Source organism: Pseudovirgaria hyperparasitica, assembly GCF_010093815.1.
Source record: "Pseudovirgaria hyperparasitica strain CBS 121739 unplaced genomic scaffold EJ05scaffold_19, whole genome shotgun sequence".
NCBI classification, from domain to species: domain Eukaryota; kingdom Fungi; phylum Ascomycota; class Dothideomycetes; order Acrospermales; family Acrospermaceae; genus Pseudovirgaria; species Pseudovirgaria hyperparasitica.
In genome coordinates, this window is record NW_022985567.1 from 130,704 (window position 1) to 150,795 (window position 20,092).

General features: G+C 51.1%; 10 protein-coding genes across 10 annotated transcripts; 4 read left to right on the plus strand and 6 right to left on the minus strand.

Annotated features, from left to right (window-relative positions):
- The first annotated feature begins 191 nt into the window (after positions 1–191).
- EJ05DRAFT_480085 (cora-domain-containing protein) lies at positions 192–3,353 on the plus strand. Its single transcript, XM_033744805.1, has 4 exons — positions 192–844; positions 902–2,387; positions 2,440–2,933; positions 2,986–3,353. Exons 1-4 carry the CDS (start codon positions 495–497, stop codon positions 3,257–3,259), a joined length of 2,604 nt encoding a protein of 867 aa, XP_033596042.1. The 5' UTR covers positions 192–494; the 3' UTR covers positions 3,260–3,353.
- Positions 3,354–3,920: 567 nt separating this feature from the next.
- EJ05DRAFT_165324 (uncharacterized protein) lies at positions 3,921–4,817 on the minus strand. Its single transcript, XM_033739447.1, has 2 exons — positions 4,700–4,817; positions 3,921–4,640 (listed from the first exon to the last, which is right to left on the minus strand). Exon 2 carries the CDS (start codon positions 4,637–4,639, stop codon positions 4,016–4,018), a length of 624 nt encoding a protein of 207 aa, XP_033596043.1. The 5' UTR covers position 4,640; positions 4,700–4,817; the 3' UTR covers positions 3,921–4,015.
- A 421-nt stretch (positions 4,818–5,238) lies between these two features.
- Positions 5,239–6,981, minus strand: EJ05DRAFT_489784 (pyruvate decarboxylase; the record flags this gene model as incomplete). Its single annotated transcript, XM_033745816.1, has 1 exon — positions 5,239–6,981. The coding sequence occupies one exon, from the start codon at positions 6,979–6,981 to the stop codon at positions 5,239–5,241; it is 1,743 nt and encodes a 580-aa protein (XP_033596044.1).
- A 584-nt stretch (positions 6,982–7,565) lies between these two features.
- On the plus strand, positions 7,566–10,622 carry EJ05DRAFT_444760 (DDHD-domain-containing protein; the record flags this gene model as incomplete). The annotated part of the gene is made up of 3 exons (XM_033742139.1): positions 7,566–8,905; positions 8,953–9,767; positions 9,838–10,622. The coding sequence occupies 3 exons, from the start codon at positions 7,566–7,568 to the stop codon at positions 10,620–10,622; spliced, it is 2,940 nt and encodes a 979-aa protein (XP_033596045.1).
- A 303-nt stretch (positions 10,623–10,925) lies between these two features.
- Positions 10,926–12,215, plus strand: EJ05DRAFT_489786 (NAD(P)-binding protein; the record flags this gene model as incomplete). The annotated part of the gene is made up of 4 exons (XM_033745817.1): positions 10,926–10,948; positions 11,001–11,206; positions 11,266–11,580; positions 11,695–12,215. 4 exons carry the CDS (start codon positions 10,926–10,928, stop codon positions 12,213–12,215), a joined length of 1,065 nt encoding a protein of 354 aa, XP_033596046.1.
- A 125-nt stretch (positions 12,216–12,340) lies between these two features.
- Positions 12,341–13,766, minus strand: EJ05DRAFT_165348 (neutral protease). The gene is made up of 3 exons (XM_033739448.1): positions 13,392–13,766; positions 12,548–13,336; positions 12,341–12,485 (listed from the first exon to the last, which is right to left on the minus strand). The coding sequence occupies exons 1-3, from the start codon at positions 13,612–13,614 to the stop codon at positions 12,466–12,468; spliced, it is 1,032 nt and encodes a 343-aa protein (XP_033596047.1). The 5' UTR covers positions 13,615–13,766; the 3' UTR covers positions 12,341–12,465.
- A 657-nt stretch (positions 13,767–14,423) lies between these two features.
- EJ05DRAFT_480089 (uncharacterized protein) lies at positions 14,424–14,833 on the minus strand. Its single transcript, XM_033744806.1, has one exon. The coding sequence runs from the start codon at positions 14,780–14,782 to the stop codon at positions 14,489–14,491; it is 294 nt and encodes a 97-aa protein (XP_033596048.1). The 5' UTR covers positions 14,783–14,833; the 3' UTR covers positions 14,424–14,488.
- Positions 14,834–15,589: 756 nt separating this feature from the next.
- EJ05DRAFT_489788 (uncharacterized protein) lies at positions 15,590–15,991 on the minus strand (the record flags this gene model as incomplete). Its single annotated transcript, XM_033745818.1, has 2 exons — positions 15,590–15,847; positions 15,914–15,991. 2 exons carry the CDS (start codon positions 15,989–15,991, stop codon positions 15,590–15,592), a joined length of 336 nt encoding a protein of 111 aa, XP_033596049.1.
- A 614-nt stretch (positions 15,992–16,605) lies between these two features.
- EJ05DRAFT_457511 (glutaryl-CoA dehydrogenase) lies at positions 16,606–18,571 on the minus strand. Its single transcript, XM_033742528.1, has 3 exons — positions 18,107–18,571; positions 17,025–18,050; positions 16,606–16,974 (listed from the first exon to the last, which is right to left on the minus strand). Exons 1-3 carry the CDS (start codon positions 18,321–18,323, stop codon positions 16,928–16,930), a joined length of 1,290 nt encoding a protein of 429 aa, XP_033596050.1. The 5' UTR covers positions 18,324–18,571; the 3' UTR covers positions 16,606–16,927.
- A 227-nt stretch (positions 18,572–18,798) lies between these two features.
- EJ05DRAFT_504695 (flap endonuclease 1) lies at positions 18,799–20,092 on the plus strand (the record flags this gene model as incomplete). Its single annotated transcript, XM_033747611.1, has 3 exons — positions 18,799–18,811; positions 18,858–18,948; positions 19,012–20,092. 3 exons carry the CDS (start codon positions 18,799–18,801, stop codon positions 20,090–20,092), a joined length of 1,185 nt encoding a protein of 394 aa, XP_033596051.1.

Genomic DNA, 20,092 nt, shown 5'->3' on the forward strand with positions numbered 1-20,092 from the left:
CTGAGAGTATGCATCAACCTTGAAGTCTTAACCTGCTCCCCAATGATACGAGCACACGACCTCTTGCCCAATTTGGCGATCAGCTGTTCCTGCCCCAGGCTGCATGCCTGCCTTGTTGCCTGCGCTTGACTACTCAGTGGATATTGGGTTGTTCACGATGCAATGATACCTCGTACAGCACCGGTAGTAAATAAGGTAGTTCAGCCGATACTCGATATATCACAACCGCCTCTCCACATTCGCGATAGCAGGGCAGGACAGTTCTCTCACGCGCCGCTAATACTGCAGCAACGAGAACGCATCAGCTAAAATAGCGGGTACGTCAGATCTCCTGCCCGAGGACGCAAGGAAATCCCGGCTTGTCTCTTCGCGACGGGACCGGGTTCATTCTCGCCCACGTCAAGCCTTTTCACCTAAACATTGCGCCTTGCACTGAAGAGCCAATCCTTCAATTAACCTCTCAGTCTCTCATTCATCGCCTGGATCGCCTTGCGATGCCCCCCAAAGCTGCTGGCCAGGGCCGCGGCGAGTCTTCCAAAGCCCCACAGAGGTATCCTGGCAGCACTTCATCGCCGGCATCGCAGCCACAAGGAGGCCAAAGCGGTCAAGCTGAGCAAGGAGATTCTTCCGCCGCAGCGAAGAAGAGAAAGCACAGAGCTGGAAAGAAGCATCGTCGACACCGTCGACAGTCGTTTGCACCGACTGAAGCTTCTGACATCACCACCGAGCGACCTGATCCTCGACATTTGACGGTCGATTCAGCAGCTCGGAACAGCTTTTACAGGATTGATGCGGGCAAGAGAAGTACTGACAGCATTGCTAGCGAGGCGCTGCTAGATCATAGGTCAGTTCCATGCGTCCTGCAGATATGACTTGTACACTGCTGACGTTGATCAACTAGGGATTCTGGGCCACTCCAAGCTAGACGCCAAAGCATCCACCAAAGCCAATATGCCCCTCCCCGTAGTAGCTTTATGGGAGACCACGAGTCGCCAGTCAGGAGTATGACCAACAGTACTGTTATGCCAGGCTCCTCCGGTCTATCGCATCCTATAAGGCCGTACGAGAACGGCGAGGAAGACTATGAAGAGACCTCAGATCGAACACCTTTAATTGCAACAACAAAGCCAAAGCAGGCTACAAGTGGTGTGGGTTATGGCGGGCTTACACCGTCAACCAACCGCCAGCGATCCAAGCCACGATCTGTCAGTTCAAATGCTTCAAGAAAGAGTCGGCCATTACTAGAGCATGCCCAGACCGGTATGAGCTCAAGCAATCTATTCGACGTCAACAATCCTCCCTCGGTACCGGGAAGCCCCGTGCTGGGTGCGGGAATTGGCTACGATGATGCTATGCTCACAGGGGATGTTATCACAAGTCATTCTCCTCAGAACACACGCAATGCCCGCTCTGCAACGTCGCGCGACGCGCTTATCGATATCAATGACGGTGCTCCGTTCATGGACTCTACACCTCCCTCGCCAGATCGTTTCGGAAGAGAGCGCAGACATACGATCGCGCATCCCGCGGAGGAAGATGTGTGCTTTCCGGCTGAGGGAATGTCGGCAATCGGAGAGGAAGATTACATGCAGATGCAACAGCAGAATGGTCAAGAATATCAACACCGGCGAAGGAGGCGCCGACAATGGCCTGATCTTGAAACTTTGGACCACTGGAGCCGGGAGGAGAAAGAGGAGCGAACAATGGAAGGAATTCGCATCAGGAAAGTGAGCGAGCCTCTTATGGTTGGTGGACGCCTGCGTCCCACAAAGAATGCAGCATGGCACCGACAGGACGATGACGCACCGTATCGGTTCACGTACTTCAATGAGGAGTTTCAAAACACAATACATAGTCAGACAATAGGGGAGCTTCTTCAACCCGGCCAGACCTTTCGGGACCTCTTTATTCCTGATCCACCTTTACTATCTGACGAGAGTTCCGATGAGGAAGACGAAGATGATCTGGCGAGCAGAGTTGCAGGCTCCGTAGCAGGGACGACAACAAGGCAGTCATACCGCCCGGGCGATACTGGGAGTAAGATACCATCTGGAGAGCAAACTGGGAGAAATACGCCTGTGCCATCTTCAGCTCAGGATCATCCGTACCAGAAGACCAGTAAAGAGCCTCGTTATGGATCACGACCAGTATTTTGGCTGGATGTCATGTCACCTACCGACGCAGAAATGAAAGTCATTTCGAAGGCATTCGGCATCCATCCCCTGACATCGGAGGACATTATGATGCAAGAAGCTCGCGAGAAAGTTGAACTGTTTCGGCATTATTACTTCGTAAACTATCGGACATTCGAGCAAGACCCCAACAGTGAGGACTATCTAGATCCAGTAAACATGTTTGTTGTGGTGTTCAGAGAAGGCGTCATCAGCGTACGTCCTCCTTGCCTTCTTTACTTCTTTACAGATGTGCTTACATGAACAGTTCCACTTCTCCATGACACCACATCCAGCCAACGTTCGACGACGCATCCGTCAACTATCCGACTACTTGATCCTATCTTCCGATTGGATCTCGTATGCAATAATTGACGACATCACAGACGTATATGCACCTTTGATTCAGAGGATTGAGGAGGAGGTAGATGAGATCGACGACGAAATTCTCAGGCTGCATATGACAGACTCTGAGCCTGAGAAGAAGGCTGGAAAGAACAAGAACGATGAGAAAATGTCTGAAAGTGGTGAATCAATTAAAGAAAATGTCCATGGTGATATGCTTCTTCGTGTTGGGGAGTGTAGAAAAAAGGTTATGGGCCTATATCGTCTCCTGGGTAACAAAGCCGATGTTATCAAAGGCTTTGCGAAGCGTTGTAATGAGCAGTGGGATGTTGCGCCTCGCAGCGAAATTGGTCTCTACCTTGGCGATATTCAAGATCATATCGTTACCATGACCGGGAACTTGACCCATTACGAAAGGTGTGTCTTTATAACTTGGGTTGGGTTGAACTCTCTCGCTGACTTGCCGTAGTCTACTCTCCCGTGCTCATGGTAACTACCTCGCCCAGATCAACATCCGTATGAATGAAAGGCAAGAACAGACTGCTGATGTACTTGGTAAGCTCACTGTGCTGGGAACCATTGTCCTTCCGATGAACATCATTACGGGTATGTGGGGCATGAACGTGCTCGTGCCAGGCCAGGATGTAGATAGCCTTTGGTGGTTTTGGGGTATCACGGCTGGACTCCTCGCGTTTGGTCTAAGTAGTTTCTTCATTGCGAAGAAGGTCTACGGTATTGTATAAGTCGATGTACTTTCATCAATGTGTAAATTTGGAACAGCTGTCAGATGGCTGGCTGGAAACGGGTGGGGATGGGTGGGAACTGGTTATTAATCACAGAGATTGGCTAAAGGGCATTGGATACAACGGACCGGAGCCATAGTGTACAAACAGAGTCGTGGATAGCACCAAATACCACGAATAATACAATACATGTAATCGCGAAAATACGACAGTCTTCACCCTAATCTTATCCTAGATTTCAAACCCCCTTATAGCAGCAGATTCATGCCCCGAAGCCTCATACTCCCGCCACCTTATGTATGTGATAACTATTTTTGGTATGATATGGGCATGGTATGGGTAAGGCTCGTGATGTTCTTGGTCGTATATATGTATCCATGCTCGCCCGGAGGTGGCAGTTATAACAAGTCTGACCTCTACGGTTCAACGATGGCTTGAAGGGCAGATGTTGACGTGTGGTCATATAGAGTAATTGATTGACTCAATAGTTGGAAATGCTACGCTACTCTGAGTAGTGAGGAGTCTCGACGCGAGCTTAATATAATGTGTCTGAAGAATCTGGGCTAAGTGCACTATAGGCACTAGAGTAAAGTCTTAGCAAGAACGAGTTTGTGTTCATACTATATACTCTGTTCTATTCCATGTATGCTTCGGTTCTGCATGTAAGGCTACAGGGTCATCGACACTGCTGTCCTCCATTTACATATAGATTTCTAGCAATGACAACCTTACCCCGATGAGTTTGCTCCAGTGCAATTAGGCGCTCACGACCTTCAAGAACCCATAGAACTCAGGCCTGTACCCAGCGTGCGGCGGAAAGTCTGGGTCTGCGGGAACCCCTGACAATTTTGCACCGTAATACCCCTCCGGAGAAGTCCCGTCACCAGGAGCCGGGCGGAAGTAGAAGGCCCATGTCGTGAGGCCCAGGGCCCCAAGATAGGTATCTGGTTGTCTGACGCCATCGATCTCATGTGCATACAGCTGCGGCTTGTAGCCCTGGTCCTCCCACAAGAAGGCATTGCCAGCGTCGTGTGAGACGTTGATGTCTACGTTGCGCGGGTACACGGCAAGTTGGGCATTGCGCTGGCATTGGTATACTTGCTTTGCAAGATCGATCTGTCGGCTGGCCTCGATGACGAGGGTGGAGACGTTGTGAGACACACCGGGGCTTGTGAAGTAGGGAATGGTCTTGTCGTATGCGAAGAGGTTGTCGGCGATGCCTTTATCGGTTGAGTCGGTCTTGATGTAGAAGAGATTGTTGCTTGGTCCCTTAGGGTAGGCAGAGCAGGATTCTGCGTCGCGAGGTATGACAGTAACGTCAGGGACTGCGAGCCCGATGCCAAATAACAGCGGAAGAAGTCGTAGGGTGGCTCGTTTCATACTGCTGGTTTGTGAGAGTTTCTTATTTTTTGAATGAGGACGATGGTAATTGCTCCCTACAGTTACATTGAAGCTTGAGCGGCGACGACGACTATTTGTATCTTCGACATGTATCGTTGAGGCTGACTACAATGGTCACGCTCCGCAATTTATACCTACCGTTGCAAGGGATACCCAAGAAGCGGTAGAGCATAGATTATATTGCTATGACTAGCAATAGATTAGGATATACGTCTAAACGATATTACCCTCCACGTGGCCCGTGAATGGAAGGATCCATAGACTCCTTCGAGTTCGATGTCCTATCTTTTCAATGATGGCAATACACCGCACTGCCGTGTACTCCCTTCAATTGGCTCGCTTGGCCGTCCTCAGGACCAGGGAGACAAACGTAGTGCAATACCAAGCAGGCAGCAAGAAGGATCTGTCGAGGCTTATTATTCCATTGATGGATGCCTGATTTCTCCCCACTCAGCGCGAGATTGGTGGGTTCTGATTACACTATTGATACGCAACTGAGTGCGAGGCACGATCCGGAATGCTGCCTCTGCCTACTATACACATGGTATCTAGATCTTGGATCACAGAATATCCGCAGGTCAAACCTTCTTCGAAACCTCGGATGCTATCAATGGTGGCTCCTCCGTCTTTTCAGACGCAACCTGCCGTTGAAGCAGATCCTTGAGAGCGCCCTGACAGTCTAATCGGTCCATAAAGACCTCGACAATGCGAAGACCAGAGCCTTCTTGAACCTTTGGGCTCTGTAAGACAGTGGTGAGATCCTCCCATGTTCTTGCGGCAAGGTAATTTTCGGATGCATGCTGTTCCCCAGCGCCGAATAAGGTCATTGCTGCTCTATGGTTCCAGGGAAATATGTCATTATAGCCCTGTGTACGACCATGTATCACACGTTCGATAGTATAGCCGTCGTTGTTGATGAGAATTATAATGACATCCAGCTTCTCTTTAATGATTGTACTTAGTTCTTGCACAGTCATTTGAAGACTTCCATCTCCCATAAACAGCACGGTGCGCTTTCCCTGTGCAGTGTCACGCTGCGCAAGTGCTGCTCCAAGAGTTGCAGGAAGCATGTATCCAATCGACAGCCATGTGATTGCAGAGAAGAAGCGTGTGCCGGGAGGCAGGACTAAAGCTCGGCCACCGTGAGAGGCCGTTCCGGTCTCAGTAAGGACGATGTCTCCATCTCTGAAAAGGGGGTTGATGAAACGATAGAAATAGTCTTGGGTTATAGGCCCAGTGAGAGAAGATTTGTCGAGTGTCGTATCTGGCTTAGGAGGTCCTTGAATGCTTTGCAATTTGGACGGGACAAGCTGCTGCAAGAGCTGGGACAGAATGCGCTTACCGGAAACGTCACGATATGTCTCTGTCCCAACGTGGATGGTCATATCCTGAAAAAGAACTGCTGACGTCTGATTCGGAATGCACGTAAAACCATTGGTGTTAGTGTCGCTATAATGAGGTCCAAAGACGAGGATTAAGTCTGCAGACTCGAAGTAGGCCTTCGCACCATCAAGTCCATACTTTCCAGTGTACATCCCATGAACACTAGGCAGCGACTCGTCCACCAGTCCTTTTCCATATGTTGTTGTCCATGTTGGCCAGCTAGAAGTTTTCACTAGCTCGTCCACTTCACCGAGAACACCCATAGGTCTGCTCTCCCCGTCTATCAAGATCAAGGGGCGTTTTGCGGAGTAGATCCGGTCCAGGATAGACTGTAAGATCTGAGGTTCTGACGGAGCCTTCAGTGCCTCTGGTGATATGATTTTCTGTGCCAATCTTGTTGAAGACACTTCAACGTCCACCATATCATCCGGGATTTCGAGATAGACCGGCCTCGAGTGCAACATGGCCTGCCCGATAATCCAGTCTATCTGTTCTGGTGCCGTCCTTGAATCTCGCAGCTCCGTTTGTGCAGCTGTAACATGCTTGTGCATTTCTGCAAACCGTCGGTACTCGCCATCTGCAAATGTGTGATGCATCTTCACCCTCTCATCTTGCAATTTCCGCGATGGTGTCCCACAAATGTGTACCACAGCTGCCCGCTCGGCATACGCCCCAGCTACCCCATTGATAGCAGACAACTCGCCCACTCCGAAGGTCGTGATCAAGGCCGAGAGGCCAGCGATCCGTGCATATCCATCGGCAGCATACGCAGCATTCAGCTCGTTGCAGTTTCCGACCCAATGCAGCTTATTTGGTTCTACGTAATCGAGGAGTCGAAGGTTGTAATCCCCAGGTACACCAAAGACGGAATGGACTTCGAGCTGATGTAATCGCGTAAACAGATAGTCAGCGAGTTTGATGGTCGGTGAGTCTGGCATAGTGACGAGCTTCAGGGGTAAAGTACGATAGTCAAATTGAAGATGTACTGAATCCGACATCTGCACTTTGATATACCAAGGTTTCCCGGCTTCCGTCGGTTCATCATCCGACGTTGATCAGGTGCGTAACTCATACTGCGCAAGACATGATATAAAGTACTCATGTCTACACTTCACTGGGCAACGCGCTGCTTCCGGGCAGTACGCCGAAAATGTGCCTGCTCCGAAAGCGCTCCCTAGATGTAACGTTATGAGGCCTTAGTCCTGAGGCCAGAAGACCCGCTACCACGTCACTGGTCACTATCAGATCCTGTCTTGCATGCATGCAGGCATGTAAGAGGGCATGGGCTGACACAAAGCAGCGTAATGTGTTTCCTTTGTGCTCCTTTGTAACCACCAACAGCTCTTCCTATACCTTCGTTCGCGCAGCCAAGTTGGCTCGACTTCAAGGCTCCTTCACCCGGCCCCTCCGAAACCTGTCGAAACACCATCTAAGCTCTGCCGTTTACCGACTCGCCGGCCGTATACCCTCAATCTTGGGCGTGGAGATCCCAAAGGCTGGCGCGCGCCGGCAAGCGCATGAGATGTCTACGCCGGAGAATAAGTCCTATCTTTCGAGTGGGGTGGCCACCTTGTCGCCCTGGGGATCTCGAAGCGGCACACCGATTCTTGGTCAGACAAAGGAGGATTTGGAGGGAGATTCGAATCTTGGTAAACAAAGAGGTGGTGACCATACTGTGAGCAGTAGACATAGACTGAGCCTACAGAGCTATCCTAGGGATACTCCACCTCTCAACGTGCAGTGGTACCATGCCGTTGATGTACCAAAGAGGAAACCTCGATTTGGTTCAGATGCAAGCGATGCGCCTGAGAAGCTACCACTGCCAAAGAAATGGGTTCCATTCTCTAAGGGAGATTCCCGTTCCATAGAGGCTCGGTATCAGAAACTGGCAGAGGAAGCCGAGACCCTCGAAAGAGAGCGCCTTGCCGGTCATACAAGCCCTTGGCAGAACAGCGTATCTGAAAGTACAGTACCAGTCAACGAAGATTACCTATTCGATGTTAACATTGACAAACGAGAGCTCGCCCCTGCTTATTGGCTTGGTCCGGTGTACTCCGTCGTCAGAGGTTCGTGGTTCTATCAAGAAGGGACTCGTCAGAGACCATGTGACGAAAATCTGGCAACACAGCTTGAAGAAGGCTATCTCAAACTAAGGCCTTGGCGATTCACTCCAGAACGGGAGACTCGACCTCTTCCACAACCACGTTCAAGACCGACGTCCTTGCGAGCAGACGAAGATACGGGTCGAGCATTAAGCCAGCTAAATAGGCACAATTTAACACCAAAGTCGTCCAACGAAACACTCAAACCACAGCCCACACCTCCAAGCCCAGATCGACGAGGGGTCGACAAAGAACTAGGAGCCTCTGACCCGTCACCGATGAAGGCACATAGGCTTTTCGGCGCCTATATGAACTCAGTTGTGACGTACCAAGACGCAAATACTGCTTGGTTGCTAAGCGACACCTTTCTGTCTCAAGTCAGCAGTACCGTCTATCAAAGATTTGCTGGTGGCGGTCATTTCGCCGGTATAAAGCTGACTCGCGGGTTCGTGGAGAAAGTGCAGGACACGAAGACCAAAAAACCCAGTGGAACTAATGCATCTCCGTCAGATAGTGAGGTAAGCGACGCCGAGGACGCCAATATGTCGAAAGACCACCAGGATAGCGAAGACGATACGCAGCCGACGTCGCCTTCAGAGATGCGCCGTAAGACTCTTGAACGTCAGCTTTCTTCTCTGGCAAATCAAGCAGATCCCGCTCAACAAGAGGAAGAAGTACGACGAAGAGAAGAAAAAGAGATAAGAGACGATTACAAGGATGAGGGAGATGATCAGGATCGACCAATTGAGCACTTGTTGCTGTAAGTTCGCTATTGACTTTACGCTGCAGTGTCACTAATCTATGCAGTATCACGCATGGCATAGGCCAACGTCTGGGCCTCCGATTAGAGAGTGTGAATTTCGTGCATGATGTCAATACACTACGGAAAACCATGAAAGCTGTATATGCAAATTCGCCTGATTTGCAGTCATTAAACAGCGAGGTCGAGTCCCTCCCAAAGAACAGTCGCGTACAAGTTCTTCCTATATGTTGGCGCCATTTACTTGACTTCCCTAAACAGAGCCTGAAGCACAATCGAAAAGAATTTGATCTGGGTGAAGCAGATTCAGAAGAACCCGAATATCCTAACCTTGATGACATTACTATTGAAGGGGTGCCAGCCGTGCGCAATCTCATAACCGATCTAGCCTTGGATATTCTGCTTTACCAAAGTCCAGCTTACAAGGCACACATATCGAGGATCGTCCTACAAGAGTGCAATAGAATCCACAAACTATTCAAGCAGAGGCACCCATCTTTTAATGGTAAAGTTAGTCTGGTCGGACATAGCCTTGGTTCGGCGATCATGTTCGATCTCCTTTGTAAGCAAGAAGAAGACGAACAGTACCCCACAAAGCATCAAAATCGGAATCACCGACACCGTAAAGCAAGAGAAGATGTTTTGAAGTTCGACTTTGATGTCGACTCGTTCTACGCTCTTGGAAGTCCGATTGGGCTCTTCCAAATGCTACGAGGTCGCACTGTGGCTGCGAGACAAACGTCCTTTCGCCCAGCTCAGACTCCAGGAGACCCTATGGATGATCCTTTCATGGCATCATCGCCAGCCGTGGAGAGCTTCGATCTCGTTGTATCATCGCCGAAATGTCAAGCAATATACAACAGTAAGCATATGCCCATCACCCTCGTTCTGACCCAATATGACAATGGCAGGCAAAACTAACAGATCGACAGTCTTTCATCCTACAGATCCAATCAGTTACCGAATCGAACCACTTATCTCACCAGCCATGTCTACGTTGAAGCCACAGCCCCTACCGTACACTAAGAGGGGAATTTTCGGGGCGCCTGTCGGTGGCGGTCTCAGTGGTATCGGCCAGAGAGTTGGGGCGAGTGTGTCTGGCTTCTTCTCAAACTTCGGCACTGGAATTGCTAGCAGCCTCCTCAATCGCAGCCTTGGCTATTCTGGAGATGATGGAAAAGGAGCTCAGAGCGCGAAACAGCTTTCACGTGCACCGCCTTCTATGGCTGCAGCCAATCGTGGCAGGTCCTCCTCATCTGCCCTATCAACAGGTGACGGTAGCTCTCAGTCAAATGGAGAAACACAGCGCCGGCTGACTTTGAGTACCGGAGAAATTGGCGAGCACCCCGCGACTTTGATAGACTCTGAACTGGAAACCTTGTATGCCGGCTTCCAGAAGAGGCGGAAGAGTCAGCAGGAGGAAGACAGGGAGCTCGATGAGCAGAGTGCAGAATGGGCAGAGCTTGAGGAGCGAAGCCGGAAGTTACGAAGAGAGGAGGCCAAAGTACGAGCGTTGAATCCCAACGGGCGCGTAGATTACTCCATCCAGGAAGGAGCATTTGACATTTCGCTCATAGCAAGTATCGCCAGCCATCTCTCATACTGGGCCGACGAAGATGTCTCACACTTTACACTGTCCCAGTTGTTATCGAGACAGCGGGTCTTGAAGCAGAAAGTAGAGGGGAACAAAGACCCAAGGCAGTCGGACAAAGCATAGCTGGGAGTAGCAAGGGGGTTATAGACCTAATGTAGCATCTTGGATACATGTGAGAGTTACACCTCAGAGGTAATTACCTCATATTGGTAGTAGTGCATCTCGAGACTATGTCTATGTTACTGGATAGAACTAAGTAGAGTAGGGAAACAAAGGAGTTGCAGCCCTGGAGGTGAGGGGGTGGCATGACGCAATTCTGTGGAGATGTTTGCCCTCCTACGCCACTTGTAGAGATATTCTACAACAGCACCCATTCTCTGAACCTTTCCAATCATAACCATAAAGAATTGGACAGCAAATTATAAGATGCCAGCAACTAAAGTATTCCTGTGAGCTTCGCATATAAGATTATTTTTGGGCCAAACCCTCACACTACTTTAGGACAGGCATCACAGGCTACATTGGCGGAGACATCTTCCACGTCCTTCACGACAAACACCCGGATTGGACATACAGCGTCCTCGTCAGATCGCAGGACAAGGCTGATAAGATCAAAGCAGCTTTCCCAGATGTGCGAACCGTGTTGGGCGACCTGGACAATTCCGCGATCCTGACCGAGGAGAGCTCCGGCGCCAATATCGTTATTCGTAATTAACACAGTCCTATGCTCGACAACGCACTTTTGCTGACAAGTCATCCAATACAGATACAGCCGATGCATCCGACCACGCAGGTGCCGCCAGAGCCATTGCAGAGGGCATCCTGAAGGGCCACAGCAGTGAGAACCCAGGCTACTATCTTCACACCTCCGGCACAGGCATCCTCACATACACCGACTCCGAAGCCGACCGCTACGGCGAGCCCACCGACAAGATCTACGACGACTGGGAAAACGTCGACGAGCTGACCCATCTCCACGATTCCGCTTTCCACCGGGACGTCGACAAGATTGTCCTCGACGCAGGCATCCGCCACGCAGACGTTGTCAAGACGGCAATCGTATGCCCACCGACCATCTACGGTGAGTTTTTTTAGCTTCCGCAACACAAAGACACTTTGAAATTCGCTTCCATCAGTTTCCTTTCTGGTCATCATCATCAAATATGAAACATCCTGACTGAACAAAACAAATCAGGGGCTGGCCGCGGACCCATCTCGTCGCGCAGCCGGCAGGTCCCCGAACTCGCAAAATGCACACTCAAGCTGCACAAAGCGCCCGTTGTCGGCTCTGGCAAGGCCACGTGGAACAATGTACACATTCACGACCTCTCGGAGCTGTACCTCCTGCTCGCCGAGGCCGCAGCATCGTCAGACAACAAGCACAACGACCACGCACAGCTATGGGGTGCCAAAGGCTACTTCCTTGCCGAGAACGGCGAGCACGTATGGGGCGAGCTAGCGAGAGAGATAGCGACCGTGGCGGTGCAGAAGGGATACATCCCGGCGCCGGCGCAGACGCGCGCGATGGGCAAGGATGAGGCATGGGAGACGGCTGATTTCCAGGCGTTGAGTTGGGGCTTGAATTCGAGGGCGAAGGCGAAGAGGGCGAGGGAAGTATTGGGATGGGCGCCGAAAGCGCCTGCGTTGGTGGATGAGGTTCCTGATATTGTTGATGTGGAGTATCAGCTCTTGCAAGAGAACCAGAAGAAAGGGTGATTGAGAATGACTTGGCGCTGTTGTGGTGTTGGGAAGAAGGTTGCGATTGTAAGGGGTACTACGGGTCAGGGTTGATATATACAAGTCAGGGGGCGACAGCTTATAGACATTAGGTACAATAGCACACTGTGCTAGTACTGTGAACGTCTCCTGGGAACATAGAGTCCGGCTACTATGTGGTCTCCATATCTGCGTCTTTTGTCCCTTCGATCACAAATCCTGCCCAGCTCATCGTCCGTACTTTTTTAGTTTAGCAGCTGACATGGATCGCTGTTATTAAAAAAAACTGTTAGTATACGTAATGACAACGTAGAATCAAGGAATCTACTGACCGCTGGCAAAATGTGTATAAGTATCCGCATGATTGAGGTTCTTGTCCGCAGGCAAGCTCTTCACAAAGTCATACCCATATCCATTGTAATCGTCAGTCCCCTTGACAACCCCCAGATGTGTCGACTCATGCAGCAACGACCCGGCGCGATCCTGAACCCGGCACTCGGACGAGAGCGCAGGCGCCTGGTCGAAGAAATAGTCGCAGAACACAATGTAGTTTGTGTCCGTTTGTGTATAGCCAAGATTGCCATTACATACGTGGTCCACATCGGAGCAGTATATCTTCGAGGACCCGCTCGCCATACTGTCACACTGCTCCGCGACCCGGCCGAGCACGTCCTGCACCGTCTTGACCGTGGACGCGCTGGCCGACTTGAAGAATTCCTCCATCTTGTCGGGCCTGCTGCCCGCGGCCTTCTGCGCGGCGATCGCCAGGGCACGGCTGTCTTCGAGCGCGGCGCGTATGATTTCCAGCCTGCTGCCGGTGCAGTCGGACTGGATGAGAGTGCGCTTCTCGCGCAGCTTGGCGTGAGCGGCCGCAGCGACGGAGCCGTCAACGTTGGTTGTGATTCTGTTTGTGGCAAACGGGACGATGTTGCCTAGCTGGTCGACGAATGCGCCCTGGGCGACGACGTCAAAGGGCCCGCCTGCGGTGAGGTTGTGCGTGTGCGCAACGTCGAATGTCTTCTCGATGGTCTGGCCTGGGGCTATGGCCTGGTAGGCGTGCTCGGAGATGTTGTTGGAGGTAGCGATCATGAAACGCAGGCCATGAAAGGGGATCTTATCGCCTGTGGGAAGGGAGGTTAGTATCAGAGAGAGTGTCAGGACGGATACTATGCGTACCTCCTTGGAAGACATCGACTTTCTCGACAGGGGTGTCGTCGAGAATTGTTCCTGTCTTGAAAAGCTTGAGATCCGTCGCACCGGTGTTGGTCAAGGAGGCCTTGATGCCAGAATTGCCCGTGGGCTCGAGTGTCACTTCTAGAGGAGTGTTACGGCTGGCGAGGTCAACAGACGCTGCGCTTACCAGAGCAGCAGCGACCGGAATGGCAGCGAAGAAACGCATGGCTATTTGAACTAGACGGAGTGGTGACCTGTTTCTTCTCGAACTGCGCAATTCTTGGAGCCTGGTCTCGCCGTCAACATGCTCCAGCCGGTCTCCTTATATGCATCGTGGTGGAAAGGCCTGTGCCGAAGGCTCTAGTAACACTTGATATTGAGGGGGTACACGCCCTGCTGGGCTCTCAATCACTATCTGCTCAGTGCTGTACGGCCCCAGGGAATACCATCTACAACGCTACCCAACAGACGGGAGGGCAGGGTTTAGCCAAGATATCAAAGGGATAGCAGAGTCCCTTTGCTATGGCTCAATTAGATATGAGAGAAGTGGAGCTTCGAAATCATAAATACGTCGTTTCGCACTTCCATCGTATCTTCGGAACTTGTCAAACTGTTACACTGTTTGTTTCGCTGCGGCAAGTCCGAACATATCCGGTTGCCCAATCTCGCCGATTCGGCAGATTGAGATGAGAGATGCGGGCCGTTGTCTTGTCCGATGAAACAGATTACTACCCCAGTTGGGCACTCTTGGCATTTTCGTTCTGGAAAGTCTTGGTACATCTTGGCCTGCCCAGGTTCTCTCGCGTACCGTTGGAAGGCTTGAATGATTAAGGTTGGGCTTGGCAACATTTATCATGAACATTCTGACCACTTCGTTTCTAGTGTATCAACAATATAGAAAGAACATCGTCACCATGAGAAACTATTGCATCCATTGCACTACCTAGACTATGAACCTTGCCATTTAAGCAAAGACCTAATCTATGCTAACATTCAAAAATCCCAAATCTCCCCCTCCCTTAATAGCCCTTTCTCCAGCACGTTCCCTCAGATATATTACTTCCTACCCACGTTTCATGTTTCGCTCAGGCCAGGGCTGGCTATCGAACCTTTCTTTTACGCCGTGCTAGCTGAGTGTTTAGGTCATTGCCTGAGCTGGCGAGCTGCTTTTGACGGGCTTGGTATTCGTCGTGCGTTACCCAAAAATCTATTTTCTTTTGAGTTGAGGTGGGTCGGGTGGGAGAGGTCTGCGCGGCTGGCTCCTGAGTGTTCTCGTTGTTCTTTTCGTTGTTGTCGTTATTGGCTGGGGAAGGTGATGAGGTTTGCGAAGTCTCGGTCTCGGTCGGTGGGAGACTTTGCTCGGTTTTTGATGCAGGGTCATTGTTGACGTCCATTTCTTTTCTGTGGAATTATGATAGTTCACGGGTTGGGTTCGCAGACTTTCTGAGTACTTTGCAAGTCGAATGCACCTTTCCAATTGTACTTTATATACCCAGTCTCGCATCTGTCCAGTGTGAAGGAAGGGCTATACAATGCTGCCAATGGTGCCGGCGATACACAATGCTAGCAATGGCGCCGGCGATACACAATGTTGTGTCTCTCTTCAGCGTCAGGAGGACTATGTAACGCTTGTTGCTTTGAACGCGTAATTGGACAACGTGGTATCCACCCTATCCCATCGTCACTCATCACTACTGTTACTGAGTGAGACTGTAGTATCACATCAGAGGCTGCACTCGCAGCAAGGTATTGTATCAGGAAAATTCCACGGCAATTGGCGAGATAAACAGGTGGATATAGTACAGACGTGCGAGTCCAGAATTCAAGTCCGATACGACCTCATAGAAGTATCTCCCAAATCTCCTGAAAATCCGTCTTAGTAGTGTGTACAAAGTATGATGATGATGCCAGTTTCGTCATGGTCATTCGGTCATAATCCGGTGCTCCCTCTTCGAAAGTGTTTGATAGGCCCAACACCATAGATCCCGTATGAACAAATCGTCCCTTTCCGAATCTCCCCAACGCCAACGCGAAGGCCAATCTTCGATGAGCCCCATTTCAAAATAACGCACTCGAACTTGTCTTGCTCTCAAATCATGCCTTCCTAGACCGCGCAGACCCGGAGGCAGACGAAGAGCCAGTACTGCGGGATCCTGTTAGTCGCGACACATTACCAAATTCACCACCATGTGTATTCGGACTTACGACGCCTTCTGCTCCTTCGTCAACTTCTTCCCTGCTGACTTGTCGTCCTGCATCCAGCCCATGACGGGGCTCTTGTACGCCGGAAACGAGGCATTATTCCACACGTTGACAAGCACATTCTGCGTCTTGTCCGCATAGTCCTCGTCCCGCACCTCCTTGACGCCGACCTTCATGCCGTCCTTTGTGAAGGTGACGTTTTTCTTCTCCATGTTCTTCAGGCCCTTGTCTTTGAGGTCGTTGGCGTAGAGGTACATCTGGTAAAATGAATGTTAGCTCTTTCTCTGCAAGAGAAGAGACAGTAAGAGAAAGAAAGGACGGACCTGGTAGCCAACATAGGCCATCGCTCCGATAACACCGAAGAGAATGACGAGCGGTATCAGTCTCCAAAAGGCACCCATTCTGGCACTGTTGTATCCTGACGTGCGATCTGTGGTAGTGATATATGCCGATAGCCTCGCGCAGAATATAGCCAAAAGCACGGCAGTCGATTCCGACGTATGCGCAGGACTCAAAGTCTCGTGTGTTGGTATGACGCTGTGCTCTCGGTATGTATGTCAAGGAGATCGGATCGCATTCGACGAGTACTATGATCAAGGGAATGTCGAATATCTGGCAAGATGCTAAGGCAAAAAAGTTGAAGGCAGGCGACCCTGGAAATGTGATTGAGAGACACAGGACAGGATATCCCAGACACTCTCGGATATAGATCCCAACCCAGCACAAATCGTCGCAGCACGCTGAAACGGGTCGTTGCGCGCATGGGTGGCGCGAGCCGCGACTAACGGCGGCAGTCGATTGGTGGGGTCTCGCCTCAGCTCAGAGCTTGGTGGGGGTTGAGTGGTGGGGCTTAAGATTGCTTGTGACAGGCGGTTTTCTTGCATAACTGAACATGACTATAGCATGGCTGAATGTCTTGGATATGTCTATCATTGTGCCACGCACACACTGGGACGAGACACGGCCAGCTACGAAGTTCGACATTATTGAAAGCACATAGCATCATATATTGAACAACGCTACTTCATGAAATCGTGACTACCGAGGAGTGAACGCTACTATGAGAAGATGTGAAATACTACTACTGGAAGAATGTAGCAAAGTTGGATTTGTACATATATATAAAAATATAGTGACAGTCCCGAGCACACCTTGTTGTACTATGCCGCTATTCATATACGACCAAAGCGTGGCACTTCTGTCGCTGTGGTCTAACGAAGCCACTGTTCATTCGTCCGGAAAGATGTCGAGCATCACAGAATCATGCAGTATTGGCACAAGGGACTGGACAGGCTGGACATGACGTATATCTGCAACTATGTTTTTGAAATGTCTAGCTAGACGAATGCCTGCAGACCTGTGATGGCTCGGCCTAGAATAAGAGCTGTGAACGATTAGCATAAGTCAAACAAACAAAAGCATATGAATACTCACAGTGGATATCACTCTGGCCCTCATAAGTCTGCGTCACGAACAGATTCGCCACATGTCTTCCAATATGATATTCATCACTGACAGCATTGCCACCAAAGATCTCCTGCAGATTTCTCGTATTGATCAGTGCACGATCGCAATTCTGCCTCTTAATCATTGAGATCATCTCTGGCGCGGCCTTGCCCTCGTCCTTTAATCTACCAACCTGATATGCGGCCAAGATGCCATATGCCGCATCCGTTGTGGCGTCTGCGAGCTTCTTCTGCACCAACTGGTACTTGGCGATCGGGTTGCCCTTGAACTGCTTCCTCTCAAGAGCATACTCCCGCGCGCGAGCAATCGCATCTTCCAGTGCGCCCATCGTACCCCACGCAATCCCATATCGTGCAGAATTCAGACACGAGAACGGACCGCGCAGACCCTCCACCTCGGGGAACATGTTCCCTTCCGGCACCGGACACTCGTCCATCTGAATCATGCCCGTCAGAGAAGCCCTCAGCCCATTCTTGTTCTTGATTGCCGGCGTCTCCAGCGTGCCGGGCGGACAGAGCTCTCTCTCAACGACAAACCCGCGGATCTTCCCCGTGCTCTCCAGCTTCGCCCACACAAGCAGCACATCCGCAATCGGACTGTTCGTGATCCACGTCTTACTCCCGCTGAGCGAGTAATACCCCTTCTTGCTCGGATGCGGCTTCGCGACCGTCTCCATGCTTCCCGGGTCCGAGCCGTGGTTTGGCTCGGTGAGGCCGAAACACCCTATGCTCTTGCCAGACGCGAGTTTGGGCAAGAGCCGCTCCTTCAGCTCCTCAGTGCCGAACTCCTCGATGCCGCCCATGGCAAGCGAGGATTGCACGGACATGCCGGAGCGGTACCCAGAGTCGACTCGTTCGACGGCGCGGGTGATGAGTCCGGACGCGACGCTGGACACGCCCGCACAGCCGTATCCCTTGATTGTGGCGCCAAGGAGACCGAGCTCGCCCATTTCTTCGAGGATCTTGGGGTCGTAGTGCTCGTCGCGATAGGCGTCTGTAAGGTATACATTGTCAGCGGCAGTACTTCTTATGTTCTAGAAGTGGAATTACCGAGTACACGCGGGAGCATACGCTCCTGGCAGTACGACTCCGCGGTCTCTGCTATGGCGAGCTCATCTTCGGTGTATAGGTTGCTGGCCCCAAGAGGGTCCTTCCAGTCGAATGCCGCGGGGGTGCTGGCGTGGCGACGCTGCTGTTGTTGTACGGCGGCTCGGGAGGTAGAGGACGTCAATTGCCTTGCGGCACGTGTGCATACTGGTCGGAACATCCTGTAGCCAAGAGAATTATATACAGAAGATGTAAGGATAGAGAGTTTGAAGCAAGCGTGAAGACCATTTCAGCCGGACTCGGCATACTATGACGAGTATCGGCTAGCTAGTCGAGATGCCTCGGAGCTCTGTCGTTTTCATGTAGAGACTGTTGTACTATATGAAAATGGAGTCCAAAACCTGAGATACATGATTGAATAATGCGCTCGAACCAGAGTATAACAATTCCAGTGACCAATCAAAGCAGTGCGGGACTTGAGATTGTGAAAATGCAAGTGAACGTGATGATCATCCTTGCAGGTAGGGCTGGGGTCGACGCGCTAAGCCATTTACGGGCATAATTAGGTACTTGCCTCCTACTGTACGCGACTCCGACGCGACTGGCGTCATGATTTCTGCTTGCTCTATACATGTCTTCCAGGAAGACGACTCACCAATCGTGACAAACCTCGCACGTGCGGACCTTCAGTTAAGATGGGTATTAAGAGTAAGTTTTCTGTCCCCTACTCTGATTCTCACAATAACGTCTTCAGATCTCTTCCAGATCATCAAGGAGAATGCTCCCGATGCCGTCAAAGAGGGCGACATCAAAAACCAATTCGGCCGCAAGGTCGCAATTGACGCGTAAAGCTCACCTTCTGCAATACTCATTCCTTTATGCTCCTTAACTGATGTCGCGCTGTACAGCTCCATGTCCATCTACTCCTTCCTCATTGCCGTGCGCTCCGACGGCCAACAACTCATGTCTGACACGGGCGAAACCACCTCACACATCATGGGCATGTTCTACCGCACACTCCGCATGGTCGACGCCGGTATAAAGCCGCTTTACGTCTTCGACGGTGCTCCACCAAAGCTCAAATCCGGTGAATTGGCAAAGCGCTTCCAGCGCAAGTCCGAAGCGCAAGAAGCACACGAGGAGGCAAAGGAGACGGGAACTGCTGAAGAGGTCGAGAAGTTTAGTCGTCGCACGGTGCGTGTCACGCGCGAGCATAACGCCGAGTGCCAGCGTCTGCTGAAACTCATGGGCGTGCCGTATATCGTTGCACCGACGGAGGCAGAGGCGCAGTGTGCGGTGCTGGCCAAGGGCGGGAAGGTGTTTGCGGCGGCGAGCGAGGATATGGATACGCTGACGTTTGACGCGCCGGTGCTGCTACGACACCTGACATTCAGCGAGCAGCGCAAAGAGCCGATCCAGGAGATACATTTGGAAAAGGTGCTAGAGGGCCTCCAGATGGACCGCAAGCAATTCATAGACATGTGTATTCTGCTCGGGTGTGACTACGTGGATCCGGTCAAGGGCATTGGCCCGAGCACGGCACTGAAGCTGATACGCGAGCATGAGACGCTGGAGGGTGTGGTAAAGTTCTTCGAGTCCTCAAAGAAGTACACTCTACCAGAAGATTGGCCGTATCAGGATGCGCGTTTGCTGTTCCTCGAGCCAGATGTTCGCTCAGTGGACCACCCGGATTGTGACTTTAAGTGGGAGGCGCCGGACACGGAGGGACTTGTTAAGTTTCTCGTTGAAGAAAAGGGCTTCAACGAAGATCGAGTGCGCAACGCTGCAGCAAGACTATCGAAGAACTCAAAGAGCGCTCAGCAGAGTCGACTCGAGGGCTTCTTCAAACCCGTCGAGAAGACGGCAGAGCAGAAGGAGAGCTTGAAGAGGAAGAACGATGCAAAGGTCGAAGAGAAAAAGAAGAAACAAAAGCAAGAGGCAAAGGCTAAAAAGGATGCCAAAGCCAAACCACGAGCTGGTGGTGCTTGA